This window comes from Oncorhynchus mykiss, chromosome 21 (assembly GCF_013265735.2).
Source record: "Oncorhynchus mykiss isolate Arlee chromosome 21, USDA_OmykA_1.1, whole genome shotgun sequence".
Lineage (NCBI taxonomy): Eukaryota > Metazoa > Chordata > Actinopteri > Salmoniformes > Salmonidae > Oncorhynchus > Oncorhynchus mykiss.
Window position 1 is genome coordinate 17,421,103 of NC_048585.1, and position 22,242 is coordinate 17,443,344.

At 46.9% G+C, this 22,242-nt stretch overlaps 1 protein-coding gene across 1 annotated transcript in view; it reads left to right on the forward strand.

The window, feature by feature from the left end:
- Positions 1 to 22,242, forward strand: part of LOC110499879 (staphylococcal nuclease domain-containing protein 1) — a 311,077-nt gene that overhangs the window by 76,672 nt on the left and 212,163 nt on the right. Inside the window, exon 16 of the mRNA XM_036957135.1 lies at positions 10,159 to 10,268. Coding sequence (XP_036813030.1) covers positions 10,159 to 10,268 — 110 coding nt within the window. The remainder of the gene's footprint in view (positions 1 to 10,158; positions 10,269 to 22,242) is intronic.

Here is a 22,242-nt window from a genome sequence, read left to right on the forward strand (position 1 = left end):
GGAGCTGAGAGATGGAGCAGCTTTAGCCCAGAGACTCGTGTGTGTGTGTGTGTGTGTGTGTGTGTTACTGAACTAGCCGGCAACCAGGCTGTGTGTGTTACTGAACTAGCTGGCAACCAGGCAGTGGGTGTGTGTGTGTGTTACTGAACTAGCCGGCAACCAGGCTGTGTGTGTTACTGAACTAGCCGGCAACCAGGCTGTGTGTGTTACTGAACTAGCTGGCAACCAGGCAGTGGGTGTGTGTGTGTGTGTTACTGAACTAGCCGGCAACCAAGCAGTGTGTGTGTGTGTGTGTGTTACTGAACTAGCCGGCAACCAGGGTGTGTGTGTGTTACTGAACTAGCCGGCAACCAGGCTGTGTGTGTGTGTGTGTGTGTGTGTGTGCGCGCGCGCACGCGCCTGTGCCTGACTCTGGAGCAATCCCATAAACTTGCATAATGAAAAAGGATCCTGTGAATTTCTCTGGTTGTCTGATGAGGCAGTTCATTAAGGAGTTCTCCTCGTCATCATGTTTTTGATTAGCTCTGTTGTAGAAGGAAAATATTCACCCGTTTGTAAATTGTTAATGAATGACAAAACAATAAAGTTTATTTTTTTAGTTGCATTTTCCTGTTTTTGTCCCGACTAAAAAAAACATTGAATCTCGTTCCAATATCAGTCACTCATTTCTTTCACATCTTCTGTCTCTTTTATTCACTCAGGCTTTTTCTCTCTTGCTCTCTTGTTCTTGCTTTCTCGTTCTCGCTCAATCTCTCTTTTTGTCCTCATGCAATTCTTTCCTTTTCCTCCGTTAACCATGGCAGTGGTATACAATGTCTACTGTTAACTTCCTTGTTGTGAGTGATGTTAGGGGAAATGGTTTGTATCAGTCATCCATTGTAGATAGGCAGGCAAAGTGCGAGTGAAGTTGGCCGTGGTGAATGACTAATACAATGAGCTTTAGCTCACTCTACAATCACTGCCTTGCTTTGCTCTTTAAAGGAGAAATGCAGTTTCTTGGAAATAAATGTTTTGAAATGCTGCTTATTGTTGCATGATGACATTGATCGATATGAATGTGAAAACAGGCCTAGTACTGATATTAACAGATTGATCATGCGCTTGGCAGGTTGATCATGTGGTTGGCAGGTTGATCATGTGGTTGCACTCTGAAAAGGAAAGTGAATGAATGGGATGAGTGTCTGACCTGAATAAAGGGACATGGTGAAAGATCATTCATTTACACTGCCCTGTTGTACCTCTACTCCTCTCGTCTGGCTCACCTGTATGTGGCTACTGTCAGTCACATCCATCGAGATGGAATAAGAATATGTAAAACGTGGTATCACTAGTTTAACATCTATGACCAAACCCCCCTATTCTGACTGACTGTTTTGTCAGACCTCCACACCATCCGGACAGGTCTCAGGCAGTGAGGGTTGGAGAACACTGAGATGCGATCAGACAAGACGCATGGATTACAGATTACATGATGCTGATGTGCTTTTGTGCAGTAAGGGTTTCTCTAGGTCAGGGATGGGCAACTGCTGACCCCCTTTTGTAGGCCAGCGGATCAATTCCCCTCCACCACTCAGGGTCTCAGCTTACTGTTGAGAGTTAGAATAGTAGAATACACAAGATGCTATTTGTTTGTGCATCAGAAGTTTGTTTTGTATTTATATATTTTTTTATAATTTGTTGTTGTATTTTACCCCCCCCCTTTCTCCCCAATTTCGATCTTGTCTCATCGCTGCAACTCCTCAACGGGGTCGGGAGAAGAAGGTCGAGTCATGCTTCTCCCGAAACACAACCTGCCAAACCGTGCTTCTTCGCTCGTTTAACCCGGAAGCCATCCACACCAATGTGTCGGAGGAAACACAGTTCAGCAAACGACGAGGTCAGCCTGTAGGTGCCCGGCCCGCCACAAGGAGTCCCTAGAGCGTGAGGAGCCAAGTAAAGCCCCCCCCGGCCAAACCCTCCCCTAACTGCGACGCTGCGCCACTCGGGAGTCCCTGCAGTTTTTCTCTTATGTCAGTTAATGTCCATGTACTCTTATCTCCACCCGGCACAGCCAGAAGAGGACTGGCCACCCCTCAGTGTCTGGTTCCTCTAAGTTTCTTCATAGGTTCCAGACTTTCTAGGGTGTTTTTCCTAGCCTTGGTGCTTCTAATCTGTATTGCCTGGTCTTTGGAGTATAGGCTCAGTTTCTGTGTAAGCACTTTGACAATTGCTGATGTAAAAAGGGCTTTATAAATACATTTTGATTGATTTGACTGACAGTCAAATTGCATGTCAGCAAAAATAAAATAAAAATAGACTAAAATAGTTAGTCTAGCTGCCAGCTATCTAAACTTGTAGGAATCATGGTTGAATTACCAACTGAGGGGCCCCCGTTGATTTTGTTAGTCACTCACTCAGATATCATATTAAAAACTGCTAACATTTATTTCCGCCTCATGGTGCGGCAGGGTAGCTTAGTGGTTAGAGCGTTGGACTAGTAACCGAAAGTTCATATCCCCAAGCGGACAAGGTACAAATCTGTTGTTCTTCCCCTGAACAGGCAGTTAACCCACTAAGCTGTCATTGAAAATAAGAATTTGTTCTTAACTGACTTGCCTAGTTAAATAAAGGTAAAATAAATAACAAATATTTCCGCCTCATGGCAAAATGTATAGAATGGCAGGAAATGAACTCTAAAATGTACATTTTTGCTCTCTGCTGTCAAGAGGGAGTCCCCTAAAAAACATTTAGCTTAGGGCCCTCAAAAGGCTCCATCAGGCTCTGACTGCATGTGTGGGAAAACAGACCTGCAAACCACTCCGGCCCCTCATGAGCCCAGATTTGTTTTCATCCCCATCATAGGTAACCATCCTTGGTCTAGGGTAATGATCCCTAGATGAGAGATCTGAGGAGCATGGAGAGGGAGGAGGGATGACTCGTCCAGCAGGAAGCGCATTTACCTCCCCCCACAAATAATTTCATATTTAAACATTTAAATTGTACAACAATTTCATGTGAATCTGATAACTGTAATGTGTAGACTTTCCACTGTACCGTTTGTCATTGATGAGAATGTCTCAGATGACAACCGAACTGACATCATATTCATTAAGTACTGTTACCCAGTCTAGGGGGGATGGTAACGAGACCCGTAACAACTCATGTAAAGTATACTAGTGAAACGTCAAACACTCATGGTTTATTTTTAAACACACGGTAAAGGGGGGCGGGAAAAGGGGCTGAGCTGGACCCAAGGAAAGAAACAAATATCCAAAAACACCCCTAAGCTGGACCAGCCTACTTCAATACAGCTAATTAACTAACCAAAAATACAGCGGGTGGTCCACCCAGTTCTAACTAGGGTATATAGACAAAGTATTCCTACGGGTAGTGTATGCCCATGGGCAACTTGTCTTGGCACCCCCTTTTCCCACCATCAAACAAATAGTCAAACACCATAACAAAGGTGTTATGGGCCAGTGTCATGACACCTCCTAGCTCCATGTTATACCAGCCTCACCTCTCCCAGCTCCATCTTCTACCAGCCTCTCCTCTCCTAGCTCCATGTTATACCAGCCTCACCCCTCCCAGCTCCATGTTATACCAGCCTCACCCCTCCCAGCTCCATGTTATACCAGCCTCACCCCTCCCAGCTCCTTGTTATACCAGCCTCACCTCTCCCAGCTCCATCTTATACCAGCCTCACCTCTCCTAGCTCCATTTTATACCAGCCTCACCCCTCCCAGCTCCATGTTATACCAGCCTCAGCCCTCCCAGCTCCATCTTATACCAGCCTCAGCCCTCCCAGCTCCATCTTATACCAGCCTCAGCCCTCCCAGCTCCATGTTATATCAGCCTCAGCCCTCCCAGCTCCATCTTATACCAACCTCAGCCCTCCCAGCTCCATGTTATACCAACCTCAGCCCTCACAGCTCCATGTTATACCAACGTCACCCCTCCTAGCTCCATGCCATAGCATCCTCCTAGCTCCATGCCATACTAGCCTCCTAGCTTCGTGCCATACATGCCTCCTAGCTTCGTGCCAAACCTCCCAGCTAAGAGCCTCCCAGCTCTTAGTTCCATGCCATACCAGCCTGATAGCTCCATGCCATACCAGCCTCCCAGCGCCTAGCTCCGTGCCATACCAGCCTCACCCGCTGTGCCTCACACACCCATTCCTCAACCACTGGGTGCCATACAACAGGGAACTGACAGGAAGGAAGAAAGGAGAGGGTGCAGAGAGAGAGGGAAGAAAGGAGAGAAGCAGGGGGAAATACAGAGACCGAGAGAGATGGAGAGAGAAAGTGGATTCGCCAACTATCTACAAGTTCAATGAATTAAATTCCTGAGTGAAATTAAGTAACAATTGGAAGAAATTGACACAAGCTCTGACCTGCCGCCCACGTGTTTTTATAGTCAATTCATTAAATTGAGCTTTTGATGAAATTGATGTATTTTCTGGCTGTTGAACGGTAGTATATATATATATATTGTAATCAGTTTTTGTCCTTTCGCGACATAACAATGCAATTGAATTACATTTAGCACTAAACAATAACAATAACTCAGAGATGAATATACAGTACCAATGAAAAGCCCGGACACACCCAGCCACTCATTTGAATGGGTAGGTGTGTCCAATCCCCCGACCGGCACAGTACAGCTACCCTGGGGCGGCAGGGTAGCCTAGTGGTTAGTGTTGGACTAGTAACCGGAAGGTTGCAAGTTCAAACCCCCAAGCTGACAAGGTACAAATCTGTCGTTCTGCCCCCTGAACAGGCAGTTAACCCACTGTTCCTAGGCCGTCATTAATAATACGAATTTGTTCTTAACTGACTTGCCTAGTTAAATAAAGGTAAAATAAATAATAACATCCTCCAGTGTGTCCTCAACTAGACTGTGTAAAAGGTCTTTCATACACTCCACTGTATTTATGTGGATTTTGGGAACCCCTCTGATCCGAAGTGTGTTTCTGTGACTAGCTTTCCTGGTATTGTACTCGTTCTTCCAGATTTTCAATCACAATCTCAATTTCTTTCAACAGTGTGGTTTAGGCGGGTGTTCTTGTCCTCCAATGTTGATATCCTCTCTTCGGCATTTGTAACTTGGTTGTGGAGAGTGTCCACTTTTGTTTTCAGTGCGCTCACTGTATGTTGTATTTCAGCCACATCCTTGCCCTCTTTTGCAATTTTCTCTTTGATATTTTTGTTCATTTTGCGAATCTACTTTAGAACTGGGTCACCAGGCTGTTCTTCTCCACCATTTGTTGCTAGCAGCAGCTGCAGGTAGAGGCAACTTTTTCGTGTTTTTTTGTCAAGTGTCTGCTTTTGTGTGTTTCTAAGTCATTTTTTCCATGTAACCGATATCTTGGACAAGTAGTTAACAAAATGTGAAATTAGGCGTTGAATAATTGGGTTGTAGCTACACAGCCCCTTTAGTTAGCTGCTGCTCTTTGCAACATTGTCGCGGGAAGTCGACAGGTAGGCTATATTAAGTACAGGCTATGTGTAGCAAAGCAACCCCCCCCCCCCCCCCCCCCCCCTCTTCCTCGCTAATCCAATCTCACTTTTTCTCAATGCCCATTTTAAAGGCAAATTTAAAAGCCCTAATGCAATTTCAAAGCCTCTCTGACCGTCCTCTCACTTCACTGTTTGTGACTTGCAATTGAAGAAGAGTGGGAGAGAAGGGGTTGTAGGTGGAAGGAAGAGAGGGGGAAGTAGAGAGGGATGTAGGGGGAGGAAGAGAGGGGGAAGTAGAGAGGGATGTCGGGGGAGGAAGAGGGGAGGGACCAAGTGATTGAAAGGAAAGAAGAGGGCAAGGAGAGATGGAGAAAGTGATTAAAAGAAAGAGCGGGTGGGAGGGAATTAAAGATTTAGAAGGGAAGGGAGTGAGAGAGGGAATGATAGAGGGAGAGAGATTGTCTGAGTGTTTTCATCACAGGAGTGAAGTTGTGTCTGCTTGCATAAAACATGGAGCTGTCCTAACCACAGTGCTCAGTAGCACATATGCTCTGGCCATAGGTGATTTGTAGAGCAGCTATTCCAGGGCACCTTTGTGTGTGTGTGTGTGTGTGTCTTTTGAGAAAGTGTGTGTGTGTAAATGACTGTGTACGTTTGTGTGTGAGGGAGGATTGGGCAGAGGAGGCTGGGACGGGGAAGGGCCGTATTTCATCATCGGGATCACCGATTTTAAAACATTACATCTTATGCGCGTGGCTAGCCAGCACTACTGAGCAGAGCTGTTTGTGTGTGTGTGTGTGTCCATACGGGGGCTGGGGTAAAGGGTCTGGCCCCATAGGGTAGCCCAGCAATTCCACCTGCCTCAGCTAATCAAAAGCTTGGTGATTGGTTGATACGTTTAATTGAAACAGTTGTGTTAGTTTGGATTTGATCCACATTGAAAAACGCAGATCCAGGATTTTATTGTCCCTATGGTACCCCTGTGTCTCTCCCATCCTCACCCTCTGTCCTAGAGAGAAGGACATCCCTTAGTGAAAGCAGTTTACTTTAAGCTTGGCTTTCTCTACCCCTCTCTCGGTCTTATACAATACTTGCCCAGCCACTCACTCGGTCAATCCCAGGCCAAAACATGTCTAAAAATACTGGGGATGCTGCAGGACTGAAATGACTTTTTCCTTCCTCCTTGGAGCCAGGGCTCCACGCACGCTGGGCAATTTAAATGCTAATCTAGGGACTATTTACTGGCTATTAAGAGGTAATTGAGTCTTCATCCTCTGTGGCTCTCGCCATGCCGCGGGTTCAACAGAAAATATGTTTTTGTTTTGTTAGAGGGGTGAGATGAGAATTGTCGCTGTGTCCTTGTGTGTGGGAAGTTTTGCTAACACAGCATTGCTAGGAAATGTGTGTGGGTGTGTGTTTGCGTGCCAGTTAGTCAGTCAGTGCCAAAATGAGGACCCAATCATCACAAACTTGACCCCCGGTCCACCTTTTCCCCTTTCTCTTCTCTAGTCCAATCATGTCGGATGTGGTTAGCATAAAGATCAATCAGGATTGGCGGGAGCCTCCAGATTACTAGAAGATGACTCTGAGGCTTTTTGGACAGGAGGCTGATGTTGCTTTGTTAGCACAATGTTGTTGGGTGTAGCGCCCAGCAGAACCAACAAACTCTGAGTTTACATTAATCAATGCAACAGGGTGGAGAGCGGATAGGGGGAGGTGTGTGTGTGTGAGAAAGAGATGCTGCACACATTGGATAGAGGGATACAATGAGTGAATGTGTGATGGAGTTTTCATGAGTGTTAAGTGTGTATGATTTGCTTGTGTGTAGTTTGCAAAGTTGACTTAGTTTACGTAGATATGAGGGTTCTTGTCAGCAGCCACAGAGGAGGAATGCTGTTTGCTTGTTGAAGAGCCCTGCACCATGCTCACTCCTCAAGTGTGTGTGTGTGTGTGTGTTTGAAGTCCTGACGTGAGGAGAAGACAAAGAGGTGGCGTCTCGATTGAAGCTCAAGTTGCTTTCCACTGAAGGCATCATCCCAGACATCAAAGGTTCCTAGCCAAGCGCCTGCTACAGTAGCTGCATCGGCCCTGCACTCAGAATACAGAGTCTAGCCTAGCACACACCACACCACTCAGCATACAGTCTAACCTAGCACACACCACACCACTCAGCATACAGAGTTTAGCCTAGCACACACCTCAGCATACAGTCTAACCTAGCACACACCTCACCACTCAGCATACAGTCTAGCCTAGCGCACACCACACCACTCAGCATACAGAGCCTAGCCTAGCGCACACCACAACTCGGCATACAGAGTCTAGCCTAGTGCACACCACACCACTCAGCATACAGCGTCTAGCCTAGCCTAGCTCACGCCACACCTTACCACTCAGCATACAGAGCCTAGCCTAGCACACACCACAACTCAGCATACAGAGTCTAACCTAGCACACACCACACCACTCAGCATACAGAGTCTAACCTAGCACACACCACACCATACAGAGTCTAGCCTAGCACATACCACACCACACCTCACCACTCAGCATACAGAGCCTAGCCTAGCGCACACCTCACCACTCAGCATAGAGTCTAGCCTAGCACACACCTCACCACTCAGCATACAGAGTCTAACCTAGCACACACCACTCAGCATACAGAGTCTAACCTAGCGCACACCACACCACACAGCATACAGAGTCTAACCTAGCACACACCACACCATACAGAGTCTAGCCTAGCACATACCACACCACACCTCACCACTCAGCATACAGAGCCTAGCCTAGCGCACACCTCACCACTCAGCATAGAGTCTAGCCTAGCACACACCTCACCACTCAGCATACAGAGTCTAACCTAGCACACACCACTCAGCATACAGAGTCTAACCTAGCGCACACCACACCACACAGCATACAGAGTCTAACCTAGCACACACCACACAGCATACAGAGTCTAGCCTAGCACATACCACACCACACCTCATCACTCAGCATACAGAGTCTAGCCTAGCGTCCACCACACCTCACCACTCAGCATACAGAGTCTAGCCTAGCACACACCTCACCACTCAGCATACAGAGTCTAACCTAGCACACACCACACCTCAGCATACAGAGTCTAGCCTAGCCTAGCGCACACCACTCCTCACCACTCAGCGTACAGAGTCCAACCTAGCCTAGCACACACCTCCCCACTGAACATAGAGTCTAACCTAGCCTAGCACACATCTCACCACTCAGCATACACAGTCTAGCCTAGCACACACCTCAGCATACAGAGTCTAACCTAGCGTAGCGCACACCACACCACTCAGCATACAGTCTAACCTAGCACACACCACACCACACAGCATACAGAGTCTAGCCTAGCACATACCACACCACACCTCACCTCTCAGCATACAGAGCCTAGCCTAGCGCACACCTCACCCCTCAGCATAGAGTCTAGCCTAGCACACACCTCAGCATAGAGTCTAGCCTAGCACACACTTCACCACTCAGCATAGTCTAGCCTAGCACACACCACATCTCACTACACAGCATACAGTCTAGCCTAGCCTAGCACACACCACACCTCACCGCTCAGCATACAGAGAATAGCCTAGCCTAGCGCACACCACACCATTCCTCACCACACTGCCCCTCAACCCACCACACCACACTGCCCCTCAGCTCACCACACCACACTGCCCCTCAGCTCACCACACCACACTGCCCCTCAGCTCACCACACCACACTGCCCCTCAGCTCACCACACCGCACTGCCCCTCAGCTCGCCACACCACACTGCCCCTCACCTCGCCACACCACACTGCCCCTCACCTCGCCACACCACACTGCTCCTCACCTCGCCACACCACACTGCTCCTCACCTCGCCACACCACACTGCTCCTCACCTCGCCACACCACACTGCTCCTCACCTCGCCACACCACACTGCTCCTCACCTCGCCTCACGCGCTGCCCCTCGCCTCACGCGCTGCCCCTCGCCTCACCTCTCTGCCCCTCACCTAACCACGCTGCTCCTCACCTCGCCACACCGCGCTGCCCCTCACCACACTGCCCCTCACCTCAACACCCCTACTTGCTCACACATTAACTTTTCGAACACACACATTCTCTTTCAAACACACACGCTCAGCCAACTCTGAGTGCAAGAGATAAGCATGCATCGCCTCACAGCTTTCCTATAACAAGCCCCCCTATAGCCCTCCTGCCCTCCAACCCTCCCATCCTCCCCCAGGCTGTTCTTTTAATCCACTACCCAGTGAAAAGACCCAGTGCAGTTAATAGTCATGAATAGCAAGGTCAGCGCCAGGGGACGGCCAAACAAAGGATGAAGCTGCCGTCATTGAAGCACAGCAATTTAGAGGGTGTTAACTGTTAACCCAACATGACCACAGAGGGGGAAAACGCTTAGGATTGACCAGCGATTACCAATTATCCATTTAGCTGCCACGATAATGCTCAGCTCCACTAATCTCTATTGCCACTTCACCTGTCATGGTGGCATCGTTGTATCGTAACTGTCCTAAAGCTGGGTTGTGACGGGATTGAAATAAATGTCAGATTTTGACTCATGTATCAGTTGTTAGGGGCAACTTCAACTTGTTTGACCGCAACATTCTAACCTGTCTAAATGTTGTCTAACCTCGTAGTTATTTTTATTGGCTGTTTTGTTGACACTTGTTCTGTGTTTCTCATTGGCCAGGTATCGAGTGTCCGCGCGGCTCCAGGAACATGCCCGGCGGCATGCAGGTGGCTGAGCCCTTCAGCGACGAGGCCATGGCCTTCACCAAGGAGCTGGTACTACAGAGAGAGGTAAGCGCAACATTCATTTTGGCTCCAATTTCTTTGATTTCAGTGGTTTTACTTGCGACTGCATGTTTGGCTGGTTTTGCGGTCGGACATATTGGATCACATTCGACCTCCAGTTTCATTTTGTCTCCTGGCTTTCTTTAGTGTGGTTTTTGATGACTCTGGGTGTGTTTGTAAATTCACTCTGCAGTGCCAGAGTGTGCTCAGAGTGTGGTCTGGGCATTCGTAAATTCAGAGCGTTGTCAGATTGTCCCTTCGCAAATTCAGAACGTGTCTTTCTCTGAGGGTTCAGAGACTACACTGGACGTAGGGTTGATTCGAGCGTTCTGACCTCACAACGGCAGTCAAGCATCCAAGCTAACATTGACTAGCTTGCTAGATTCTTCTGGACACAAATGAGAGAACACCTCACTCTGACCATTTTACTCACCATAGTAGAGCTGGTTTGGCTGTTTTCATGTTCATGTTTTCATGTTATTTAGAGTTGGTGATTCTAACTGTGCTGCTGGCAACAAATTAATTACGCTTTTTTGCCGACGTTTACTGACACCGGCCATATTCAACGGGTGTTTAACGTTTGTAAATTCATCAGTTAGTTGTTCTGCGCTTTAGCACACTCGGACGAGTGCTCTGAAATTGGAGTTGATAACCAGAGTGAATTTATGAACGCACCCTCTGAGTTGCGTGGAAGGTCAACAATTTTGGATCATGTTTGACCTCCATTTAGGTTAATCTATGGAACTCTGGTGCCTAGTTTCCCTTGGTGAATGCCATTCTAAATTGATGTTAGGAGTTGTTTGTGTTAACTGTGAACCGAGGCCTAGTCTTCCCTCCCCTCATGTCCTTCTGCCAGACATCCTTTTCTGACGGGCCATGGAGAGATGATTCGGTCCTCCACTCCATCAATTGACCAAATCCATAGAACGTCTCAGTTGAATAATGGTAGAGCAGAAAGAAGGGGAGACGGTGAGGACAGGCGAAAATTTAGCCTCCTCAAAACCACTCTCTCTGAAACCCAAAACCTTTCATTGGCCGACTTCCCAACCCCTTTCATACTCTCTGGCAAATGTGGCATTGTCGCACCCTCCCTCCAGATACTCCCTTTTACAAACTGATTCAAGGTCAGTTTTGTATCTCCCCACTAACAATTAAGGGTATAATTTGGCACGGGTAAGCTGATCCTAGATCCTAACGTTTATTGACATGTTAAACAGAAAGCTGCTGAATTAACTGGAGCCCATTGAAGCTAGCTCTGAATCCATGGACAGCTAGCCTACTGTAACTCTCCTCTCCGTTGGCCGTTGGACCCGGTTGAAGGGCTCTGCGGGGGCATGCGTATCCCATGCTCCTTTGAGCCCCTCTAATTGTCATGGAAATGTGGCTTTGAGGCCAAATGTTTTGGCTGGTGTTGAGCTAGAAGGCTAGCCTGTGTAGGATGAGCTGAGCTAGCCAGATTTCTGCACTAGATTCCCAACTGAAAGCTTTGGAAGTGGAATTGAGGTTAGCAGGAGTATTAGTGATGGGGGCACAGTCGGACTCAGACCGCTCTGGCTGACAGGAACACACATACATAACACCCACACATACATCCACACATACACACACACACACACACACATGCATAACACCCACACAAACATACACACACAATATTATACTCAACACAATATAATAATAAGTAATATATGCCATTTAGCTTTTATTGAAAGCGACTTAAAAAATAAACTTATTTTTTAAATGTATTCTTTATTTAAACAAAATCTTATTTACAATGACGGCCTACCAAAAGGCCTCCTACGGGGGCCTGGAATAACTTTTTTAAATAAATAAATACAATATAAATGTAGGACAAAACACACATCACAACAAGAGCGACACAACACTACATAAAGAGAGACCTAAGACAACATAACAGGGCGGTAGAGACAACAATACTTCACATAAAGCAGCAACAAATGTCAGTAAGAGTGTCCATGATTGAGTCTTTGCATGAAGAGATTGAGATAAAACTGTCCAGTTTGAGTGTTTGTTGCAGCTCGTTCCAATTGCTAGCTGCAGCGAACTGAAAAGAAGAGCGACCCATGGATGTGTGTGCTTTGGGGACCTGCAGAACGGGTGTTGTATGTGGAGGATGAGGGCTGCAGTAGATATCTCAGATAGGGGGGGAGTGAGACCTAACAGGGTTTTATAAATAAGCATCTACCAGTGGGTCTTGCGATGGGTATACAGAGATGCCCAGTTTACAGAGGAGTATAGAGTGCAGTGATGTGTCCTATAAGGAGCATGCATGGCGAATCTGATGGCTGAATGGTAAAGAACATCTAGCCGCTCGAGAGCTCCCTTACCTGCCGATCTATAAATTATGTCTCCGTTATCTAGTAGGATGCTCATCTGAATCGGGGTTAGTTTGGCAGCTAGGGTGAAAGAGGAGCGATTACGATAGAGGAAACCAAGTCTAGATTTGTTTTTAGCCTGCAGATTTGATATGTGCTGAGAGAAGGACAGTGTACAGTCTATCCATACTCCCAAGTACTTGTATGAGGTGACTACCTCAAACTCTAAACCCTCAGAGGTAGTAATAACACCTGTGGGAAGAGGGTTATTCTTCTTACCAAACCACATGACCTTTGTTTTGGAGGTGTTCCGAACAAGGCTAAGGGTAGAGAAAGCTTGTTGCACACTAAGAAAGCTTTGTTGTAGAGCATTTAACACAAAATCCGGAGGGGCCAGCTGAGTATAAGACTGTCATCTGCATATAAATGGATGAGAGAGCTTCCTACTGCCTGAGCTATGTTGTTGATGCAAATTGAGAAGAGCGTGGGGCCTAGAATTGAGCCTTGGGGTACTCCCTTGGTGTCAGACAGTGGCTGAGACAGCAGATGTTCTGACTTTATAAACTGCACTCTTTGAGAAAGGTAGTTAGCAAGCCAAAGACCCCTCAGAGACACCAATACTCCTTAGCTGGCCAACGCAAATTAAATGGTTACTGTATCAAAAGTTTTGGCCAAGTCAATAAAAATAGCAGCACAATATTGCTTAGAATCAAGGGCAATGAGGACCTTTTAAGGTTGCAGTGACACATCTATAACCTGAGCAGAAACCAGATTGCATACCAGAGAGAATACTATAGACATCAAGAAAGCCAGCCAGTTGATTATTAACAAGTTTTTCCAACACTTTTATAGTCAGGGCAAAATAGAAATAGGCCTATCACTGTTAGGATCAGCTTGATCTCCCCTTTAAATAAAGGACGAACCGTGGCTGCCTTCCAAGCAATGGAACCTCCCCAGAAAGGAGAGACGGGTTAAAACGGTCGGATATAGGCTTGGTGGTGATAGGGGCAGCAACCTTAAAGATGAAAGGGTCTAAACCATCTCACCCAGATGTGTTTTTGGGGTCAAGTTTCAGGAGCTTGACCCCTAAAGATCTGTCTTGCTGAAAAAGGTTATAACCAGAAAGGTTAACATCAGTATTCAAAACACTCTTCCTTAACCATGTCTCAGTAATGAACAACACATCTGGATTGGAGCTGTGAACCCACACTTTCAATGGATCTTTTTTAGGTCATAAGCTTCTAGTGTTGACATGCAGAAAACCCAAGCTTTTACGAGAGCAGAAATCAGTGAAGCAGATATCAGAGCACAAGTCAGAATTGCGGCAAGCAGCAGTAGGTGGGCCGGGGTGTACATGCACATCAAGGCACGGCATAGTACAGGGAGAGCTCTGCCTGAGCTGACATTTGAATGTGCATCAGATGGTAACAAGATCAAATTGTACAGCAATTTCATCAGGTAATATGAATACAAAGCCGGCGAGAGGTGGTTAGAATAGGATGGGAGGCCAAAAGTCTGTGTAACCAATAGAGAGTCCCTAGTGTGGGAACAAACAGTCTGTCCCACGGTTGGGTAGAGAAAGTTTGTAGTCAACAAAATATGCAGGAGTCACGAGGCAAATGGCAAAATGTACAAGAAAATATATAAAGTGACTTGGGGTCAGAGTAATGTTCAGAGTAATTCGCCCCAACAGTGCGTGAGTGCTGGAGGTGAGCGAAAGCTCGGGAGAGAGGGGTGAGTGTGGTGGAGGTACCTGTACAAGACAAGGGGAGACAGGCCAGGGAGAGAGGGGTGAGTGTGGTGGAGGTACCTGTACCAGACATGGGGAGACAGGCCAGGGAGAGAGGGGTGAGTGTGGTGGGGGTACCTGTACCAGACGGGGAGACAGACCAGGACAGACGGTGAACAGAGAGGGGTGAGTGTGATGGAGGTACCTGTACCAGACGGGGAGACAGGCCAGGGCAGATGGGGAACAGAGAGGGGTGAGTGTGATGGAGGTACCTGTACCAGTCAGGGGGAGACAGGCCAGGGCAGACGGTGAACAGAGAGGGGTGAGTGTGGTGGGGGTACCTGTACCAGACATGGTGAGACAGGCCAGGGCAGATGGGGAACAGAGAGGGGTGAGTGTGATGGAGGTACCTGTACCAGTCAGGGGGAGACAGGCCAGGGCAGACGGTGAACAGAGAGGGGTGAGTGTGATGGAGGTACCTGTACCAGACATGGTGAGACAGGCCAGGGCAGACGGTGAACAGAGAGGGGTGAGTGTGATGGAGGTACCTGTACCAGACAGGGGGAGACAGACCAGGGCAGTCGGTGAACAGAGAGGGGTGAGTGTGGTGGAGGTACCTGTACCAGACGGGGAGACAGATCAGGGCAGATGGGGAACAGAGAGGGGTGAGTGTGATGGAGGTACCTGTACCAGACAGGGGGAGACAGGCCAGGGCAGACGGTGAACAGAGAGGGGTGAGTGTGATGGGGGTACCTATACCAGACAGGGGGAGACAGGCCAGGGCAGACGGTGAACAGAGAGGGGTGAGTGTGATGGAGGTACCTGTACCAGACAGGGGGAGACAGACCAGGGCAGACGGTGAACAGAGAGGGGTGAGTGTGATGGAGGTACCTGTACCAGACAGGGGGAGACAGGCCAGGGCAGACGATGAACAGAGAGAGGGGTGAGTGTGGTGGGGGTACCTATAACAGACAGGGGGAGACAGGCCAGGGCAGACGGTGAACAGAGAGAGGGGTGAGTGTGGTGGAGGTACCTGTACCAGACAGGGGGAGACAGACCAGGGCAGGCGGTGAACAGAGAGGGGTGAGTGTGGTGGAGGTACCTGTACCAGACAGGGGGAGACAGGCCAGGGCAGACGGTGAACAGAGAGAGGGGTGAGTGTGGTGGAGGTACCTGTACCAGACAGGGGGAGACAGACCAGGGCAGGCGGTGAACAGAGAGGGGTGAGTGTGGTGGAGGTACCTGTACCAGACAGGGGGAGACAGGCCAGGGCAGACGGTGAACAGAGAGGGGTGAGTGTGGTGGAGGTACCTGTACCAGACAGGGGGAGACAGACCAGGGCAGACGGTGAACAGAGAGGGGTGAGTGTGGTGGAGGTACCTGTACCAGACAGGGGGAGACAGGCCAGGGCAGACGGTGAACAGAGAGAGGGGTGAGTGTGGTGGGGGTACCTATACCAGACAGGGGGAGACAGGCCAGGGCAGACGGTGAACAGAGAGGGGTGAGTGTGGTGGAGGTACCTGTACCAGACAGGGGGAGACAGGCCAGGGCAGGCGGTGAACAAATCGCCAGGTGGAATCCAAGCAGCAGTGTAACAGGTAACAGGACTAGGTGTCCCACCCACTGGGGAGATGCTTTTATTTCTGGAGTCAGGTTTCTAGTAGAAAAATAGAAATAGTCTTTGAACTGCAGGTGGGGGCTTCAGAGGATCTGTGAATACATTTTACATATTGGTGGCCCCGGGAATCGAACCCATAACCCTGGCGGTGGAAGCACCATCCTCCACCAAGTGAGCCATGAAGGACTACAGTCATACCCATGTTGGCTCGGTCACGCACACCCTCAGAAACACACAATTGTCTTCCTTCTCTCACACGACATGCAAGTCCCTCTTGCCCTCTCTCGTCCGTGTGAGTTAGCATGCTTAGGAGAGACTGCTGCTTGCTGCCTTAAGCTACTGGCTGTGGCAAATGCACTCTTAACACTGCCCAAGCTAATTGTACAGAGGGAGGGAGGGATAGATGGAGAAAGAGGGGGAGGGAGAGAGGGAGGTAAAGGGAGGGAGTAGGGTCAGGGAGAGGTTGAGAGGGAAAGAGAAACAGTGGGGAGAAAAATCCTGTTATCACACTGTCCATCTCTCCATTCCCCAGGTTGAAAATGAGGGCCTTAGTCGAAGTGGCCCGATTACATTTTTTTCCTCCCCAATCCTCCCAGTGTCACTGCGTTTTAAGACTGCCGCTCCGCTCCAATGGATGTGAATGGAGCCCAGGTGAACTCCTTTTAGGACGTTTTCTGACTGAGTGCAGATTTCTTTTTCATTTAGTGAATAATGTTTGATTGAAGCTGCTCTCCAAGTGGTCCACTTTTTAGTGAATGGGGTTTCAATTTGAGTTTAGAGGGAATTCTCCATAGGCATTTCCACCAATGTGTTTGTATTTTTCGGAATCAGACTGTCAATACCGGTAATTTGCAGTCTTAGCAGGGGTATTCGACTTCAAGGCCTCGCGTGTGCCGAACCGACGCCACATGAAACATCATTCCCTCTCCTCTGCCCCTTCTCTTACTTCCCCCTCCTCCTTTCGCCTCCTCTCTCCCCTTTCCTCCTTTGAGGAATGCTGTGTTAGTGCAGTCTTGACGGGTCGGCTGGTATGTTGGGGTGTCATCACGCTCTTCAATGTTCTGTCTCTAAAGCACTACGGCGATGGCGTCTTCATTTCTCCTGATCCAAACGCTCATAATTAAAGTGGCCCGGGTTGAGAGAAGACGCCATGATTTCTGACACTATTTTTAAATCTCTCTCTTGCTCTCTACATCTTGGTGTCTACCGCTCGCTCTCTCGCTCTTCCTCCGCCTTTCTTTTTTCTCTTTGTCTCTCTCTCCTGCTTCTTGCTCTGTCTTGGTCTCTCTCTCTCTCCCTCCCTCCCTCTCTCATCTCTCTGTGTGCAGTCTTAATCTCTGACTGACACTCGCTCCCTCTTCCCATGCGTACTTCTTGGCAGTATTTCAAGGCAAAGGCATTTAGAAACAGCCCAAATAAGTTCCTCTTTTGATGTTTCCTCCTAGAACCCATATGTCTCCTGAGGTATATCGTCGGCAAACATTTTTAATGTTCATTTTCCATCTTTCTCTATTTCACGCCAAGGAGGGTTTTTGTTCATGAATTGTTTGTGTGTGGTAATAGATATGACTTGTATTGCGTGGAGAGGAACATGGGCTGTGGGGAAACCATGGATCAGAGGAGTAGGAAATGGAAGGAAAGAGGGAGATGGAAGTGTGAGAAGTGATATGCTGTAGGGCCTGACTGCAACAGAGTATTCTCTGCTCCATCCCTCCATCACAACTGTCTGTGATAGACAGAATGAGAAAGAACAATAAAACTGAGGGAAGTGGGATTTAAAGAGGGCTGGTCTGAGACTGTCAATACCGGCGTGGGGCGTGGCTCTGACCTTGTGTGCTGGTCCCACTAAGGTCCCTTTCTTCCCACCCACCATGTCACGGCTTTAATCACCAAACACCCAACGCTTCAGTTCACTTAGTGAGACCGTCAAACAGAAATGGACTGACTGATGGACGGACACACATTCATTGGCCTCTGACCTTTCTCAGTCTATCCATCCCTCTTATTCTTTCTCTCTGTCTGTCTTTTTAAATTCCAACTTGGTCTTTCATTCACTTGATCGATTCCCGCCACATGCTATTTCTCCTCTCCTCCTCTCTGCCTCTTTCTCCCTCCCTGCCTCTCTCCCTGCCTCTCTGCCCCTCTCTGCCCCTCTCTGCCCCTCTCTGCCCCTCTCTGCCCCTCTCTGCCCCTCTCCCCCTCTCTCTGCCCCTCTCTCCCTCTCTGCTTCTCTCCTCATGTACAGTGTCTTCAAAGTATTCACATCCCTTGACTTTTTCCACAGTTACAGCCTGAATTTAAAATGGATTAAATGGGGATGTCACTGATCTACACACAATAGCCCAGAATGTCAAGTGGAATGATGTTTTTGGAAATGTTTACAAATTAATAGAAAATGAAAAGCTGAAGTATCTTGAGCCAATAAGTTATTCAACCATTTTGTTGTTGTAAGCCTAAATAAGTTCAGGAGTAGAAATGTGCTTTAAACTTCTTAAGGATCAAATCCCTTTAACGGGATCGATTTGACAACATCCGGTGAAATGGCAGAGCGCCAAATTCAAATTAAATTATTATAAATATTTAACTTTCATGAAATCAAAAGTGGAAAACATAAAAATAAAGCTTAACTTCTTGTTAATCCAGCCACCATGCCAGATTTCAAAAATGCTTTATGGCGAAAGCAAACCATGCGATTATCTGAGGACAGCACCCCGTGGACAAGTGCATGACAAACATTTTTCAACCAGGGAGGTGCGACACGAAAGTCAGAAATAATGATATAATTCATGCCTTACCTTTGAAGATCATCTTCTGTTGGCACTCCAATATGTTCCATAAACATCACAAATGTTCCTTTTCTTCGATAAACTCCTTCTTTATACCCACAAAATGTCAATTTATTTGGTGAGTTTTATTCAGAAAAACACAGGTTCCAACTCGCCCAACATGACTACAAATGATCTAATAAGTTACCAGTAAACTTGGTCCAAACATTTCAAAGAACTTTCCTAATCCATCCTTAGGTATCCTAAAATGTAAATAATCGATACAATTTAAGAAGAAATATACTGTGTTCAATAGCGGATAAAATCAAAGTGGAGCGAGCTCCAGGTCGCGTGCCCCAAACAAGAGTACACATGGCTTGACACTCAGAAAGGAAAGTGCTACTTCTTAATTTCTCAAAAGAAAAACATAAACCAATTTCTAAAGACTGTTGACATCTAGTGGAAATCATATTTCCTTTAAAAAGGGATTGCCATAGAAAACAGATTGAGCTCAAAAATGTTTTTTCCTGGATGGATTGTGCTCGGGGTTTTGCCTGCCAAATCAGTTCTGTTATACTCACAGACATTATTCAAAGATTTTTAGAAACTTGAGTGTTTTCTATCCAAATCTACAAATAATATGCATATCATAGCTTCTGGGCCTGAGTAGCAGGCAGTTTACTTTGGGCACGCTTTTCATCCGGACGTCAAAATACCACCCCCTATCCCAAATAAGTTTTAACAAGTCACATACGTTGCATGGACTCACTGCGTGCAATAATAGTGTTTAACATGATTTTTAAATGACTACCCCATCTTTGTACCCCACACATACAATTATCTGTAAGTTCCCTCAATCAAGCAGTGAATTTCACACACAGATTCAACCACAAAGACCAGGAAGGTTTTCCAATGAATCGCAAAGAAGGGCAGTAGATGCAGACATTGAATATCCCTTTGAGTATGGTGAAGTTATTAATTACACGTTGGATGGTGTATCAATACACCCATTCAGGAAACAGGCGCCCTTCCTAACTCAGCGGCCAGAGAGGAAGGAAACTGCTCAGGGATTTCTCCACAACTAGCATAAATGACAGCATGAAAAGATGGAAGCCTGTACAGAATAAAAATATCCTGATGGCATTAAAGTAATACTGCAAAAAATGTGGGAAAGAAATGTACTTTTTTGTCATGAATACAAAGCATTACATTTGGGGCAAATCCAACACATCACTGAGTACCACTCTTCACATTATCAAGCATGGTGGTGGCTGGATCATGTTTTGGGTATGCTTGTCATCGGCAAGGACTAGGGAGTTGTTGTTGATAAAAATAAACGAAATAGAGCTAAGCACAGGCAAAATTCTAGAGGGAAACTTGGTTGTCTGCTTTCCAACAGACACTGGGAGACAAATTCACTAAAACACAAAGCCAAACTGGAGTTGCTTACCAAGATGACATTGAATGTTCCTGAGTGGCCTAGTTACAGTTTTGACTTAAATCGGCTTGAAAATCTATGGCAAGACTTAAATGACTGCCTAGCAATGATCAACAACCAATTTGACAGAGTTTGAAGAATTTTTTAAAAGAATAATGGGCAAAAATAGCTCTTAGAGACACTAAGATTTATTTTCCATATATATATATATATATATATATATATATATATATATATATATATATATATATATATATATATATATATATATATATATATATATATATATATATATATATATATATTTTATCTTTTAATTTTTCTTCCTCTGACATCACAGTATTTTGTGTAGATCGTTGTCAAAAAATGACATTGAAATCCATTTTAATCCCACTTTGTAACGTGGGCAAAGTCAAGGTGTGTAAAGGTACTGTATGTGTGGACAGTTGATTTTATCACTGCAGTATCTAGTAGGCTATACAGTATCAGAGCTGAATGAAGTCATCCCAGACACATCAGGTCACTCTGTCTCTCCCTGGCACCTCTCTGACCCTTTCTGTTCTCATGTCCACCATTGGTCAGTGACAACACTGTACCCAGTCATGTGTTAAAGTTAGAGAGTTAGGGGGGGGGGGGGGGGGGGGGGGGCTGTCCACCCTTTCTGTGGAAGTTTGAAAGAAATTGCAGTATTGGAAATGGTACCTTTACCTGCAGCATTATGAACCACCTGCCCAACCCTATAATTTATCCAAGCCAGCCACCGCAGGTTGATGGCACCTTCATTGGGGAGGATGAGCTCGTGGTAATGAGTGGAATTGGTGGAATGGTATCAAACACATTGAACACATGGTTCCCAGGTGTTTGATGCCATTCAGTTGAATCTGTTCCACATTTATTATGAGTCGTCCTCCCTTCAGCAACCTCCTGTGAAGCCAGCCTGTATGAGAATCACCCACTATATGCATTTGGAGGTGGCTAGGCCTGTTTAACATTCTCCTGCTCACCAGGTTCTGGGTGAGAAAGTGCATCCTTCATGTGTTTTGAGCCTTTTAATGTCTATTTTGCCTCTCACTCCAAGACCATATTGGATTTCTCCTTCGTCTGGCGCTTTGCATTGATTTCCGTTCACGTCTGAATTATTTGGCGTGAGTCAGATTACACAAGTGCCGCGCTTCCATCTCTCATCCCTCTCTCCTCCTCCCGTCTCTCTTCTCCCTCTATCTAGCGCTTCCATCTCTCTCTCCTCCTCCCGTCTCCCTCTATCTAGCGCTTCCATCTCTCATCCCTCTCTCCTCCTCCCGTCTCCCTTCTCCCTCTATCTAGCGGTTCCATCTCTCATCCCTCTCTCCTCCTCCCGTCTCCCTCTCTATCTAGTGCTTCCATCTCTCATCTCTCTCTCCTCCTCCCGTCTCCCTCTCTCTATCTAGCGCTTCCATCTCTCATCCCTCTCTCCTCCTCCCGTCTCCCTCTCTCTATCTAGCGCTTTCCACATCTCTGTGTGTACATTCATGTGTTCATTTGTATGCACAGCCAGGTCTCGGTGAGCTGACATGCTTGTGTCGATAGACAGTGCATTCAGAAATTCTATTCAGACCCCTCGACTTTTCCACATTTTGTTACGTTACAGCCTTATTCTAAAATGGGTTAAATAGTCCCCCGCCCCCCATCAACCTACACACAATACCCTATAATGACAAAGAAAAAACTGTTTTATAGACATTTTTTACAAATGTATTAAAAATAACCATATCACATTTACATAAGTATTCAGACCCTTTACTCAGTACTTTGTTGAAGCACCTTTGGCAGCGATTACAGCCTTGTCTTCTTGGGTATGACACTACAAGCTTGGCACACCTGTATTTGGGGAGTTTCTCCCATTCTTCTCTGCAGATCCTCTCAAGCTCTGTCAGGTTGGATGGGGAGCATCGCTGCACAGCTATTTTCAGGTCTCTCCAGAGATGTTAGATCGGGTTCAAGTCTTGGCTCTGGCTGGGCCACTCAAAGACATTCAGAGACTTGTCCCGAAGCCACGTTGTCTTGGCTGTGTGCTTAGGGTCATTGTCCTGTTGGAAGGTGAACCTTCGCCCATGT